Source organism: Pipistrellus hanaki (assembly GCF_964339955.1).
Source record: "Pipistrellus hanaki genome assembly, chromosome: 4".
In the NCBI taxonomy this organism is placed as follows: Eukaryota; Metazoa; Chordata; class Mammalia; order Chiroptera; family Vespertilionidae; genus Pipistrellus; species Pipistrellus hanaki.
In genome coordinates, this window is record NC_140506.1 from 73,122,618 (window position 1) to 73,138,381 (window position 15,764).

General features: G+C 45.2%; 1 protein-coding gene across 2 annotated transcripts; it reads right to left on the bottom strand.

Moving 5' to 3' along the window:
• Positions 1-9,534: 9,534 nt before the first annotated feature.
• TBL2 (transducin beta like 2) lies at positions 9,535-15,327 on the bottom strand. Of its 2 annotated transcripts, XM_084881621.1 has the most exons (7): positions 15,118-15,327; positions 13,461-13,591; positions 13,031-13,215; positions 11,923-12,074; positions 11,453-11,579; positions 10,696-10,848; positions 9,535-10,465 (listed from the first exon to the last, which is right to left on the bottom strand). In XM_084881621.1, the coding sequence occupies exons 1-7, from the start codon at positions 15,245-15,247 to the stop codon at positions 10,003-10,005; spliced, it is 1,341 nt and encodes a 446-aa protein (XP_084737747.1). In that variant the 5' UTR covers positions 15,248-15,327; the 3' UTR covers positions 9,535-10,002. The 2 variants fall into 2 exon arrangements, with proteins under 2 accessions (XP_084737747.1, XP_084737748.1); XM_084881622.1 differs by lacking the exon at positions 13,461-13,591 and having other exon boundaries at positions 15,118-15,230.
• Between the last annotated feature and the right edge of the window lie 437 nt (positions 15,328-15,764).

Below are 15,764 nucleotides of genomic sequence, written 5' to 3' on the forward strand. Positions count from 1 at the left end.
GTTTAATCTGGAACTGCCTCTCAAAACCCTCCTGCAGTTCTCCATGTTCTTGTATGGAGTGAGCAAGTCTTTAGGAAGTCAGCTGTGACAGAAAGGTGTCATTAAGGAAGAAAAAAATTAAGTAAAGGAGAGGGTGAGGGCTTAAAACAAGATATTCAATAGGAAATTTGATTTTTTACAAAAACAAACAAAAAACCCTACTTAATTAGCATAATTTACAAACCAGTAGGTTTAAGCACAAAAAAGCTGAGTTCACTTGCTGTAGTGACAGCATCTACAATGAAAGCAGGAGGGAAAGCTCTTTGGGTTTATCAGAGAGAAAGCTGGTATGCTCCGCTCTCCATGGCTTCCTTCTTAACCCTATATTGGTCCTGCGATGAGATGGAGGAATGATGAAGGTCTGAACTGTTTCCATACTGCTACCCAGGCTGCAGCTGGTGTGTGGGATATTTGGAAGAACTTAAAGGTGAGAATGGAGACCAGTAATCGGGGCCATAAATGCCAATTATAAAAACATACAAGACTACTTCCACATGTCCAGAATTTTTAGAACTCTGAGATATACCTGGCTGAACTCCCAATAAAATACTGTATTTCTGATGTTTTAACGAGAGCTTAGTGAACTTGAAACTGCAGTGGGGGGTAGGGGGACAAAGTGTGGTTAACACAGAGGTTAACAGTGTTAGATGTGGTCAAGAAGCCTCCTTCTAGGACTTGTTTTGGCTCTCCTACTGCCATGAGGCACAGACCTTGGAGGACCAAGGAAATGTACTACCCAGAGCTTGTGTTGCCACTTTACCCACCAGACCACAGTCCAGGTACCTAAGACCTTGGAATCCCTGCCCACACAGACCCAAATCTGCTTTCAGGGCCGGTATGAGCCTCTCCCCTGGCTCCATTCCTATAAAGGCAGTGCTGCTCAAGTAGTGGGTGAAGGGGTGATGGTTCTCAGGGATCTGACAGCACTTGGAGGTGTGCACTGGGGTAACCCCTGCAATGTGGAAAAGAACCAGGTAGGAAGAAAAGAGAAACCAGCCTTGACCATGGGATGGCTGCCTTGGTACCACATTGTGATAGACTGAGTCTGAGAATTCTAAACTCAAACTTGGTCTTCCAAGATGTCGCGAGCCACATGCAACTCTTTGGACACTTGAGTGTGGCTCTTCCACAAAATACCACGGCCTGGGTGAGTCTATTTTGAAGAAGTGGCATTGGAAGAAGTTTAAGTTTAAAAAATTTAGCTTTCAAAAGAAATTTCAATTGTTGTACTGTTGATATTGGCTCTGTTGATTAGAGTTTGCAGACAACTGGGATAGAGCATACTTGAGCTCAGTTTATTATAACTTTTAAATATTAAGATGTGGCTTATGGGCATCCATTTCTATTCTTGCCTCTGGTTATGAGCCTGGTTGTTAAAGTACCTATCTTAGTATCAGACAGGCCTAAATGTAAATATCTGGGCATGCCATTTATAAGTTGTGGGTCTTGGACAATTTACATTAGTAAGGCTTTTTATTTAAATGTATTTTTTATTGATTTCAGAGAGGAATGATGAGAGAGAATCATTGATTGGCTGCTTCCTGCACACCCCCAACTGGGGATCATGTGCCCTTGATCCTAATTGAACGTGGGACCCTTCAGTCCACAGGCCGATGCTCTATCCACCCAGCCAAACCAGCTAGGGCCGTTAAGGCTTTTTTAGCTGCAAGTCAGGGTATCTGACTCAAGTTGACTTAATCATAAACAGGAATTTAATCATAAACAGGAATTATAACTGACAAGTCCAATGGTGAAAAACTCAGGTGTGTCTCGATCTGCCAGTCTAAACAGCATCCTCAGTGTATGGTCTATCTTTGGCCCTACTTTCCTGTTGGCTTCATTCTCAGGCAGGACTACACATAATAAGCTTATAACTTACTAAGTGATCTCAGCAGAACTTTTCTCAAATTCTGGAGAAGTCCAGGGAGCTGCTGATTGGTTATATGCCCACTATAAAGTGTCTGGGTCTACGCCCCTAAAAATCATATGGGTCAAGTCAGGGAAGTGGTAGTTCACCAAATAAAAATGTGGTTACTAGGAGAAGAGCTGAGGCAAAAACAGTAGCAAGTTGGTAGGGAATAAATGCTTAGCACTGTTAGCCAATACCAATGAAAAGGAAAATGGGGGGTGGGGGGGCGCTTGCAATCTAGTTCAGTATCTGGTTAAAACTGTAATCGTACTTCCCCACTCTGACTGACTTGGGAGGCGCTGCAGAGCCTAACCCCAGGGCCCCTCCACAGCTGACTTGGGCAGAGCTGTGGGGACCCTCAGGGGCCCACCACAGGAGGTATATAAGTCCGAGCCTCCCCACAAGTTGAGTTCAGGCTTTGGATCCAGAATTCTCCTGGACTAGCAGATCTGCGAAATAAGGTTAAACTTTCCTCCCTCAGAGTGCTGGCTGATCGTTCTCCCGTGCATTCTGCCAAAAACACAAACATGATCAAGAAAATGCAAATGGGCTCAAATTGGGTTTGTATAATGAATAGAAGGCAAGTAGAAACCACACTCATTTTCCAACTGCCCTGAGCTCTGGAAGTTGATAGCCTAAAATGAAGACTTGGAAAGGTAGTCACAATCTCAGAGGACATTCACAATTTTGTGTATATGAACTAAGCTTTCAGTTGCTGTGGCTGTTTTTGCAGTGCCAACCTGTGCCCATCCATGAACCTCACCCTGAAGAGCTGTGGTCTGAAACTAAGCTGTGCTCACTAGAAAGTCCCATATTTTCGGAATTTGTAGGGAGTATATGAATCCCCAAATTAAGTTCCTAGATATGGGGCCAACTTGTTAGTGTTGGGTCTATCTAGCACTATATGAAGTAACCTACCTCACTGAGAACTCTTCATATTTGTATGTGTTTCCTGCTTAGCCTCTATAATCTCCAATTATAGAACAATCTTTAAATATGAATATAATTAATTATCTTAATGGAAACTGACCAAGACTATCAATAGGCCTTTATATATACACTGATGGCTTATATTTTCTATTTTTGATAATAAAAATATGCTCTATACTGAATTTTTGGACTGGAACCCAGATTCTTTGTCCGCCAGAATCGAAGAATGAATCCACAGACAGAAAGTGGTATAGCATAGGTGGAGATTTATTGAAGAACAAGTGCAAACTCCCATGTAGAGAGGGGGGGAAAGGGTCCCACTGGGTTCCCTTTTCCTATGGCTTCTATAGGCTGCAGATCCTGGTGCCTTGATATCCCCTTAGACTGGTCACTATTCCCTTAAACTGGTTAGGATAATTAACTCCTGGGCTCAAAGGTTGAGGTTCTCCCCTCCTTCCCCATTGTTCCTCTATTCACTCTGGGCTTTCTTCTTCTTCTCTCTCTCTCTCTCTCTCTCTTTTAATATATTTTATTGATTTTTTACAGAGAGGAAGAGAGAGGGATAGAGAGTTAGAATCATCCGATCAGCTGCCTCCTGCATACCCCCTACTGGGAATGTGCTTGCAACCAAGGTACACGCCCTTGACCCGAAAGGAACCTGGGACCTTTCAGTCCCCAGGCCGACACTCTATTCACTGAGTCAAACAGGTTTTGGCTTCTTCTCCTCCTTCAGAAAGAAGGGCTTCCTTCTCTTTATTTTGTAAATATAGACCTTTCTTAGCTACTTCCAGTTCCCTTATCTTATGGAAATATCCTTTTGCTGCTTCCTTGTCTTAAGGAGATGTAACTGCACCAGGATTCCTTGCATTATGGAAATGTACCTTCTCCCAGTATGTAGCCCCAAGCTTTTCCATGGACCCCAATTCTAAAAAATCCCTAAGTCTGCCTATGTTCCCCCCAAATTCCCACTTCAATACCACCATTTTTAATATTCCCCAACTTTTTATTTAAAAAAATTTCAAACCCACAAAGTTGAAATAGTAATAATAAAATATTAATGCTGCCTTCATACACAAGGCTATGAAATAACACAGTGGCCTCTGCTCTACATTAATATCTAGATACCTTCTCCATGCTTACAAGAAAAGAAGGCCCACTTTTAGTGAGAGGAGCTTCCCGTCCTCATTACATAGACTTATATAATGACTTTTTGTAGTGCTTTCACTCAGCTCATTAGAAACATGGGACAGGACTTATTCCCATTTTACAGATGAGGAAACAAACGCAGAATGGCCAAATAAGCTACCTCCTCAAGGTCTGAAGTCAGTCAATGATCCAACTGAAACCAGAAAGACTTTTGACTTCAGTAACTCAACATTCTATGGTCACTTTGCTTCCTGGATAGACAACGAGTAAGATCAGAGCTAAGTAGATATGAAAGGAGTATTTTAGTGTTATTCTTCTGACAATCAGAAAGCTAATATCCACTAGGACCCATATGCATAGCATTATCAATCAGAAATCTGTTATTAGGAACATAAAACCAGTGTGGAAATCTGGAATGGTAGGATAGTTACAGAAGATACTGACATTTCTGTCAATTGCCCTGGTTAGAGTTCATTTATTGAGGAGCTTATTCTGGCCTAGGTACTGTGTTTGGGATATAGAGCAAATCTATAGACAAGGAGTCTTGTCTTTGTAGAGTTCACATTCGAGTGGGTTAATGAACCACCCAGAAGCTGCCAGTAAGAGACTGGTGGGCTGCATCTGGCTCACATTAGTGTTTTGTTTGGTCCATACAGTGCTTAATTTTTTTTAAAAAAATAATCATCTGTCAACTTCTAGCTTCTCTGAAATTGGCAATTTCTGCTGGATTCCTGAATAATAAGTAGCAGCCACCACTGTCCCTTACCCAGAATACATGCCCTCTAGGGATTACTTCGGTCCCTATTTCCTACTGTCTTATATCCAGAAAACACCAATTCACACTACATCTACATTAACCACTTGACATCTATAAGCATTTCAATTGAAACCCCTGAAGCGAACAAATATCCAAACAAGATAATTTCAAATAGCACTAAGAAATAAAAAATAATAAAATACCCTAATGTGAAGGATGTTATGTGGTTGGTAGAAAGGGCTACTTCAGACGGGGTGATTAGGGAGGGTCTTTCTGAAGTGTAATTGAAATTGAGACCTGAATTATGACAAACATAACAAGTCAACCAACAGAAAAGAAAAATGCTTCTAAGCAGAGGGAACATCATAGGCTCAAGTCCCCCTTAAGGCTGGAAATAATTTGGCTTAGTTGAGGTACAACAAGGTTGTGGTGGTTGAGAAAGTGGTATAAAGAACACACAGGGGGGAGAATCCAAGATGGCTGCTCGGGTAGGCAACTAGCCGCAGCCGCACACAACAATTTTAATAAAATACAACTAAAATATAAAATGGACAATACCCAGAACTACAGGAAAGTCGACTGACTGGAAATCCTACAACGAGAAGCAAGGAGAAAACCAGAAGGAAGCGCGGAGGAGCTGTAAAAGCCCAAGGTACGGAGACACGCGGCGCGCGGAGAGGACGGAGCCGGAGAGGAGGGAGGCCGAGTGCCTGACGGGCGTTCCCTAGCGGAAAGGAGATAAACACTCCGACTGTGCTGGGCCCCTGACTGCTCTGAACTCCAGTTCTGGGCCAGACCCCGGGGACCCAGGCTCAGCCATAGGGAGCTGGGCTGTAAGTCGGAACCCCGGGGTAGCGGAGAAAGGAGGTCCCGGAGGCGCGCACACTGCCCCCAGAGAAGGGACGGTCGGCTGTGCCGCGGGATTGCCCTGACGGGAAGGAGACTGGGGCTCCAGACTGCTGTGAACGCCACCTCCAACTCCACTTCCAACTGAACTGAACCCCAATACCGGGCTCATTGTGGGAGAGCATAGACTGTTTGGCAGAAGGCGAAAATCGAGGGCACCTTTCTCTCAGAGGCTCCGGCAGCTGAAGGACCCGCATAGGGCGGGGCTGACGGAAGCCAAAGCTGCAGGCTCCACCCTGAAACCCCGTCCCATCTGTAACTGCGAAATGCGACAACAAAATAGATCACAAACGAAAGAAATGGAGGACAAAAAGCGTCTGGATATAGAGTTCAAATCTACGCTTATAAGGTTTTTCAAGAATTTCCTAGAAAAGATGGATAAGACCTATGAGGATATGAAAAGAGACCATCAAGAAATGATAAGGGAACAACAAGAAATAAAGAATACATTGTCTGAAATAAAACATATTTTACAGAGTCCTAAAAACAAAAGGGAAGATCGCAAGAATCAAGTCAAAGATTTGGAACATAAAGAGCCAGAAGACACTCCTCCACAGAAGCTAGAAGGCAAGAGAATCCAGAAAATTGAAGATAATGTAAGAAACCTCTGGGACAACTTCAAGCGAACCAACATCAGAATTATGGGGGTTCCAGAAGATGAGAGAGAGCAAGATATCGAAAACATACTGAAAGAAATAGTGACAGAAAACTTCCCCCACCTGGTGAAAGAATTTGACTTACAAGTCCAGGAAGCGCACAGAACTCCAAACAAAAGGAATCCAAAGAGGACCACACCGAGACACATCATTATTAAAATTCCAAGAGCAAAAGATAAAAAGAGAATATTAAAAGAAGCAAGAGCAAAGAAGGTAGTAACTTATAAAGGAGCACCTATACGATTGTCAGCTGACTTCTCAACAGAAACCATGCAGGCCAGAAGGGAATGGCAAGAAATATTCAAGGTGATGAATAGCAAGAACCTACAGCCAAAAATAAGCTACCCAGCAAAGCTATCACTCAGAATCGAAGGCCAGATAAAGAGCTTCACTAATAAAAAAAAGCTAAAGGAGTTCATCACCACCAAACCAGAATTATATGAATTGCTGAAGGGGGTTCTTTCAGAAGAGAAAGTAAACAAAGATAAAAATTATGAACAACAAATACATAATTATCAACAAGTGAATCTAAAAACCAAGGAAATTAAAAAAATCTGATGAACAATATTAACTGTTGAATATAATAGAATCAGAGGTATGGAAGGGGAGTGAACTGACGATTCTTGGGGAAAAGGGGAGAGGGGGGCGTGGGAAGAGACTGAACATAAACTGTGCACCTATGGATGAGGACAATGGGGAGAGGGGAAAGGGCAGAGGGTGGGGTGGGAACCTGGTGGAGGAGAGCAATGGTGGGGGGGCGGGGGGAAGGAACATTTGTAATAATATGAAAAATAAAAACTTATTAAAAAAAAAAATCCAAAAAAAATAATATAAAATAAAATAAAATAAAATAAAAAAAAAAAAAAAAAATTAAAAAAAAAAAAAAAAAAAAAGAACACACAGGAAGGAAAAAGCCAGATTGCATAGGACCTAGTGGACCGTGTTGAGAATTTTGGATTTTATTACAAGTGCGATGGGAAGCCTTTGGAGGGTTTTAACTGGAGAACAATGAGATCTGGTTTACATTTTCAGAAGATCACTCTGTTATGTGGAAAAGTGATTTAGTGAAACAAGAAAAGAAGCAGGGAGACTAATGAGGAAGCTATATTATCAGTAGGTGACAGTGGCTAGGACCAGGATGGTAACAGAAAAGATGGCGAGAAATAAATTCAGGATATAATATAATATGGAATATAGCCAAGAGTTTTTTTTGTAAGTGGATGGTTGTAGTGGTAGTGGGGCAGAATGAATAATGAAAGGGAATAATGATAACTCCAAGGCTAGGGCTTGCTCAAACATTTATGTGAATTGGGGGTGAGTAAGAGAGGTCCCAGTTTTAAAGAGAAGAAATAAGAATTTGATTCTAGATGAGTAAGTTTTACCTAGTCTCAGTCTTCCTAGATTCCTCATTTTCTTTATTTTGCATCCCACATCTAAGCAGTCCTTAAACTCCAAAATTCAAACTTCTAAATATTTAATATCTTATCAAATCTATCCCTTCAACTTCAAATCCACTGCCTCTCCTCACGTACCTCCTTTGTTGGTTCAATCCTCTCTTATCATTTCTTTTACAACAGATTTCTGCAGCTACAAATAAACTAACAAAAAGCACTTAATATTAAGCACTTACTATTAGATAAGTGTACTGCTCTCCCACCAACCACCTTTGATGATAAAGATCATGTCTTATTTATACTTATCTCCAGTGCCTTGAGCTGTGGTGGGCAGAGTAGGCACTCAAATGTTTAATGAACTGAAAAGGGGTACCCTCCAACAGGATATAACCTTGTGAAAAAGAAGACTCCATTTGGGGATTCTGTGATTCCTCCATACCACCTGATACAAAAAGTATGAATCCAGAAACTTCACCTTCCCAAAAGACATGTTTCTTCCTAATTTAGTTTCAAACTACAGTGTTTGAGACTCACTTGCACCCATTAGTTAGTAAATGATACTGGACAATATATAACATATACTAACTACTCTTTTCTACTTTTCTTCCAAATCTAAGGACTTTATATTCTCAATAGAAGCCCGGTGAATGAAAATTCATGCACTGGAGGGGGGTCCTCAGCCTGGCCTGCCCACTCGCACAGTCCAGGAGCCTTCAGGGGCGGGAGGCGACCTGGCAATCAGGGGAAAGCGATGCCCCCATCACACCTCTGCTGCTGCCACTGCCGGCAGCACTAGCCTCAGCCGGCCCTGGTTACCTGAGCCTTGGGTGGCCCTGGACGGCTTGGCAGCCACCATCTGAGGCTTGTCTGCATCTCGGGCCAGCCCCGGGCAGCCTGGGGGGCAGAGGGGATTGGGGGGACTCTGGAGGCAGGTGTGTAGAATGGCCAAACCTGCCTGGGGGCAGGCCTGGCCATGCCATGTGCCTGCCATCCCAGCAGGACTGAGCGCCATCATCTTTGAGGGAGTGACAGTCAATTAGCATATTCCCTCCTTTGTTGGCTGTTATCACTATCTTTGTGAGGGTGTGATGGCCAATTACCATATTCCCTCTTTATTAGGATATCCCCACAACATCTTTGTAAGGAGGTCAAAAGGTTTTTCTCTATTTTACAAATAAGAAAACAGGCACAGAATGAAATCCCTTAATTACTTTTTTTGTTGTTGTTAATCCTCACCAGAGGATATTTTTTCCATTGATTTTAAAAAATATATATTTATTGATTCAGAGAGGAAGGGAGAGAGATAGAAATATCAATGATGCCCTAACCGGTTTGGCTCAGTGGATAGAGCATCAGCCCTCAGACTGAAGGGTTCCAGGTTCGATTCTGGTCAAGGGCATGTGCCTTGATTGTGGGCACATCCCCAGTAGGGAGTGAGCAGGAGGCAGCTGATAATGTTTCTAGCTCTCTATCCCTCTCCCTTCCTCTCTGTAAAAAATCAATAAAATATATATATATTTTAAAAGAAACATCAATGATGAGAAACATTGATCAGCTGCCTCCTGCACAGCCCCCACTGGGAGTAGAGCCTGAAACCTGGGCATGTACCCTGACCAGGAATCGAACCACGACCTCCTCGTTCATAGCTTGATGCTCAACCACTTAGCCATGTTGGCTAGGCCCATTGATTATTTTAAAAAATAGAAAGTGGACAACGGGAGGGAGAGAGGGGAAGAAAAGGGGACAGAGAGAAGGATAGAAGGAGATTGAAACGTTGATGTGAGAGAGACACATCGATTAGGGGCCTCTGACTAGGGTTGGGGATCAAACCTGCAACCCAGGTACGTGCCCTTTATTAGGAATTAAACCCAAGGAAATGCTCTAACCACTGAGAAATACTGGCCAGGGCAGTACTTGGGCATTCAAACTTCTTTGGGTAACAGAAGGTCAAAGACCATGTTTCCTGTTTGTTCTATTTACCACTCTCCTCAATGACCAGTGAAGACAGATTCTGCCCTTTGGACTCAGGAAAAAGCACCTTGGTCATTATGTTAGAAGATCAAGTAAGGCTAGGAGTCAATTGGCAACAAGAGAAAGAGATCAAATAGGCAAGAACAGCTTCAATGGAAAGGGGAGAAGAGGGGCCACCATTAAAAAAAATCAGGAACCCCTTTCAAAAGGTTTCCAGCTGGTGAGTACGGGAAAAAAAAGTGTCAGCAGTGGTGGCAACAGAAGGCCAGATCCTTCCGGCTACACCCTTCAGAGTCATTTCTTCAAGGCACCCAGGCTCTTCAGGGCCTCCTGGGCCTGGGTCAGCTGCTGTTGCAGCCTCTTGCGGGTGCTCTCATTGGAGGCCCGTTTCAGGAGGCTTTGCATTTCTTCCACCACTGCCCGATGACCAGGGGAGTTATGAAACAGCCGCACTGCTCGGTCCCCACAGGAGGCCAGAAGTCGGCCAGTGATATCAAAGGACAAGTCAGTGATACATTCCCCATGGACCTGCTCAAAGCATTCTTCTTTCTCACCCCGCCGGGTATTGTAGAGATGAATACTGGTGCCACTGGCCAAAGCCAAGACCTGAGCATCAGGGGACAGTGCCAGGCGGCAGGGGTTGGTACTCGCCTCTTCAAAGCGGCCTGTCCTCAGCAAGTAGGGGTCCTGCTGCTTCTTGTATTCCACATCTGTGTCCCACAGTTTCCATGTACCATCCTTGGAGACAGAGGCCATCCTGCAGCATGGAAAATCATAGCTCTAGTGCCAACTCACCCTGGAGGAGAGAGCACTCGGGCAGCACTAAGGGCTCCAATTAGGAAGCCAACTTCACTGCTATGTCTATTTCCTGCTGAGCGAGGGTCAGGCACCCTACCCACTTTAGAGCTGCTGCAGATAGTTGGAAAGACCCTGATTATCAAGAAGGGCTGAGAGCCACTGGTAAGAAATCAGAGAGAATTCACTCACCTTCGGGAGTCATTGGAGAAAGCAAAGAAGTGGACAGCTGCTGAGTGGCCCTTCAGTTCAAAGGCTCGTACAACCTCTTGGAAGTCACCTTTTTTCCCAAAGCAGACTTCCCAAACTTTGACATCCGGGGTGAAGCCACATGAGGCCACAAACCTGCCATATAAGCCGGGTTCCTTTAAAACTTTATTTTAAGGGCATCTCGTTTCTGCAAACCCATTAATTAAGCCTCTTTCTTGAGGAATTTAATAATCTTATACCTAAATAACATTATTTTTTTAAAGTGCTTTTATACACATCTCAGTTTACCTACATAGCCATGCTATAAGATACATAGTAGCCCCATTTAAAAACTATAGATGGCCCTGGCCCGTTTGGCTCAGTGGATAGAGCGTCAGCCTGCAGACTGAAGGGTCCCAGGTTCTATTCTGGCCAAGGGCACATGCCTGCATTGCAGGCTTGATCCCCAGTAGGGGTTGTGCAAGAGGCAGCCAATCAATGATTCTTATCATTGATATTTCTATCTCTCTCTCCACCTCTATCCTCTCTGAAATCAATAAAAAATGTATTTTAAACAAACAAAAAACTATAGATGAAGAAATAGAGAGGACTTAAATCTAGATGTCCCAGTTTCACACTGTATGCTCTTGCCATTATTTATAATTGGCTCACTGCTCTGTCCTCAGTCCCCAGCCCCCAGCCCCCAGCCCCCAGCCCCAACCTCTACCCATCCCAGATGCCAAAGTCCCTCCTTCCTCACCTGCTACAAGGGGATATAGCAGCATGTGCATTGTTCATCTGGTTGGTGTTAATGGTAGACAACACCTGACCTTTCAGATTCCAGATGAGGACAGTTGTGTCACTGGAAGCAGTCATGATGAACTTTCCTGAGGAGTGAGGAGTATATAAGCTGAGGTCAATTACTTGACCAATTATCAATCTCTAAGGAGACACTTATGAAGGCCTTTGCTGCTCAAAGTATCCTTGCTCCCCTCCCCTCCAGGGCCAAGGGTCAACACAGATAAAGATTTTGCTAAAGAATGTGGCTCTTACCTGCCTTCCCTAATTAATTTACTATGGCTCCCGGACTCCAGGGGAACACAGAGCCCCTTATCATGCTGGGGCTGAGCAAAATGCTGAAAGGCAGCATTAACTCACTCAGCACATAAACCAGTAACTAGGCCATGCCCTCCTGCTTTGGGCAAGGTCCACCCTCTGAATGTCTCTTACCTGTGTCAGCAATGCCAATGTTGATGACAGGTGCCTTGTGCTTTTTAGGAAAATCTTCTGGGGTGGGTGTGAATATATATCCCCCATCCTCTCGCTTGGTCATCTTGAAGACACGGAGGGTATCGCCATTGGCCAGCCAGACAATGAAGGCTCTAAAGACAGGTAGCAGACAAGTAAGTAATTCATGCATTTGAACAGAGTCCTATGTATGCCAGGTCCTATGCTAGATTCTAGTTGTAAGACACCACTGCACTCGGACCAGCCTATCTATGCTAGATTCTAAAGAAAATCAAGACCTCCCCTCATGCCCTATAATCCAGCCTGACTTTACCCCTTGGTTCAAAATCTCTTAAAAACTCCCCAAAAGATAGACCTTTAATAGCTTTTACTCAATTAGTTTCTCTAGGGCTCTGAAAATCAATATAGCTCCCAAGACTAATCTGGAAGCCTGACTTTGGTACTTTGCAGGTCACTTCCTTAATTTAGCAGCATAACCCTCGAGGGCAGTGGTCAGCAAACTCATTAGTCAACAGAGCCAAATATCTACAGTACAATGATTGAAATTTCTTTTGAGAGCCAACTTTTTTAAACTTAAACTTCTTCTAATTCCACTTCTTCAAAATAGACTCGCCCAGCTGAAACTGATTTGGCTCAATGGATAGAGCATCGGCCTGCGGACTGAAAGGTCCCGGGTTGGATTCTGGTCAAGGGCACATGCCCAGTAGAGGGTTTGTAAGAGGCAGCTGATCGATGATTCTCTCTCATCAATGTTTCTAATTCTCTATCCTTCTCTCTTCCTCTCTGTAAAAAGTCAATAAAATATATTAAAATAAATAAATAAAAATAGACTCACCCAGGCCCTGGTATTTTGTGGAAGAGCCACAATCAAGGGTTCAAAAAGCTGCATGTGGCTCATGAGCCGCAGTTTGCCGACCACGGCTCTAGGTCTCCCCAAGCATTACTCAATCTGTCTGGATGCTCTTTTTTCTGCTACCAAAAGGAAGACCTTGAGTCCCTGCCCTCACTATCCCAAACAAGATATGGGAAAGCCACAAACAAGCTTGGAACTGGGCTCCTACAGGCAAACCTGAGGCTCATCCTGTCCCACCTGCAGTCAGGGCTGAAGCGCACCAGGGTGGCATGGTCCAGCTCCACATTGGCTCTCATGCTGCGGTGCTCCCGCTGTAGGAAGTCCTTTGTGCTCCAGATGAGGACGGTGCGGTCATCTGCACACGTGGCCAGGTACTTGCCATTGCTGCTAAAATCCATGCAAGATATGTTCCCACTGTGGCTCTAGGGGAAAGGGATGCAGGAAGCATGAACAGGAACCCCTTGGGCAGACGGGGAACCCTATTATGCAGCCATGACTCCAGGGCCCTGTAGCCTGGATTACTAGCAAGATGCTGATGGGATGTGATGAGAAGGGACAGAATGTGGCATCCAGACTGATGTTGGTCAGAGACCGAGGGGTCTATAACTATGCACAAAATACTACAAAGGAAAAGTCTGCATGTGTGTTGTGCATGGTACCCATGTACCTTCAGTGCTGCAGCCAGGAGACGGTGGGTGAAGTTGTGTTGTTGAGGCTTCTCCTTACGAATACGCTGTTGCTGTTTCTGCTTCTTGGATTTCAAGGACTTGTCAAGTGGAAGTCCATTTGCTTTTTGGCCTATAAGAAGGGCCACGTCACCCATCCATTATTCACTCAATAAGCATTTACTAACCACCTATAATTGGCCAGGCATTGAGGGAAGCAACAAGAGATGACCAGATATGGCCCCTGTCCTCAACAAGGAGTGGTGGTAACAGGCAAAATCGGAGGCTTTGGATTGTGACCTTGAGGAGGCTGCTTGCTGCTAGTCAATTCAGCACCTCAATGCAAATTAGAAAAGGCATCCTCTCTGGGCTGGTACAGTTCAGTGGGTACACAGCATGGCCAGTGGAATGCAGATCCTTGACCAGACATCCCTATCTAGGGAATAATGTGCACAACTGAGCCTTGGTAATTTACTCAACTGCTCTGGGCCTTGGTTTCCTTAAAGTTATGAGAACTGGATAATGCATACAAAATGACAAGTAAAGGACCCAACACAAGCATTAAAGGCTCAAAGGACTCAGAACTGAGGGATAAGAGTTACCCAGCGCCAGAAACAGTACCAGGTACTTTTGCATGAAATAATTAATTTAATGGAGAATCAGGCCAGGTGCAAAGTGATCCAACAGTCACCACAGACACTCCTCAATTCCTACAAGAAAAAAAACAACCTCCTGAGGCCCAAATGCAAAGATAGCCACAATCTGCCCTCTGCTTACCTCTCCAGCCACTAACGAAGTGTTCTATTATTTTATGTTAATGATTACTCATTTATTTCAGCCCTTTGTATTCAGCATGTTTCTATCAAAATAAACCTCCGTTTCTATGAAAATGGAAGCTTTTGTTTTTTTGCGGCCCACATAGACTTCAACCTTATTTGGCCCGTGTTGGCCTTTTGAGTTTGACATGCTTGCCTTAAGACCACATCTCTTGTGTTCCCTGCTCTCAGTGAAAATTTCCTCGACATCCTCCCCACCAAAAATAGATAAATAAAAAAGTAGGGCTGACCATTCCCACCACTGGGTTTCCTGTGTCTAGTACTAACCTCTTCTAAGAAACCTATTACACTATATTTTCCTCTTACATTTTTAGATGTTCTTTCCCATTACCCCATTGTGGACTCCCTAAAGGAAAGACCCCAAAACCTTCTGAGACAGTAGGTACACAACAGTAGGTAGACAATAAATCAGGGAACTGGTCAAGGTGCTTACAAATGAATGGCAGTCCGTCCCTCACCTTCCCCTACCCCACTTTCCCTCCATTTTCATAAAATAACGAGCAAAGTAGAGCGCTTGGGAGTCTAGAGGCGATCTCGCAGCAATCCTGGGGACAAGCTGAGACTCAGAAGGCAAAGCGGTTTGGCCTCGGCCAACCGAGCCAGCGGCAGCGGCGGGCCCAGGTTCGAACGAGTCTTTCCGAAGAGGCGCGACCAGCCGGGCCAGGCGGTATCTCTGGTCCGGAAGCTCATTCATTCCACAAGAGGAAACGCTGAGGCCCAGGGGGAGCCGGCACCCCTTCGAGCCTAGGCCGGAGGTCGGACCCCTGGGAAGTCGGAAGCGAGGTCGCCGCAGGCTGCCCCTGCCCGCCCCGGCCCCACTCACCGGCAGGCCGGCCGCTGGTCTCTTCCTCTGAGCGTAGCCACCCCCGCGCTACCGCCGCCGTCGCCACCAGGGCCAGCAGCCCTAGCAAGAGCGACACTCCCATCAGCTCCGGCATCTGTGGCAGTTCCATGTTGGCCGGAGGGATGCCACCTCAGCCTCAGGCTACGCGGACGGCGCCAGCACGTACCACAGGGCCACGCACGCACGCACGCACGCACGCGGGGCGGTGCCTGACCGTTAAAACACCTCGAGAGGCGGGGCCTAACCAATGGAGAGTCCCGAGGGGCGGGACCTGATCGCTGGAGGGTCCCAAGGGGCGGGGCCTGACCATTAGAGCGTCCCAAGGGGCGGGGCCTGACCACTGGAGGGTCCCCAGGGGCGGGGCCTGGCCGTTGGCAGGTGTGTGGTGGGGAATGGGTTGGGAGGGAGTCTTAGCTTCAAGGGAAATTCAGATAGGCTTTTACTATTAATGGAGAAGGAATAGAGTAATCCTGGAATTAGAGTGTGGGACAGCCTCAGCAAAGACCTGAGAAGGAGGAATGCTGTGGGGGAGGCAGGACATGATCAAAATAAAAAGTAGCAGGTAGCCGAAACCGATTTGGCTCAGTGGATAGAGCGTCGGCCTGCGGACTGGAGAGTCCCAGGTT

Excerpts from the sequence above, each read along its gene's own strand:
- TBL2 (XM_084881621.1), bottom strand. The coding sequence starts at position 15,247 with ATGGAACTGCCACAGATGCCGGAGCTGATGGGAGTGTCGCTCTTGCTA. Across the intron at positions 13,216-13,460 it reads TCCTGGCTGCAGCACTGAAG|AGCCACAGTGGGAACATATC; the intron begins GTACATGGGTAC and ends CCTTTCCCCTAG. Across the intron at positions 11,580-11,922 it reads CATTGGCATTGCTGACACAG|GAAAGTTCATCATGACTGCT; the intron begins GTAAGAGACATT and ends CTCACTCCTCAG.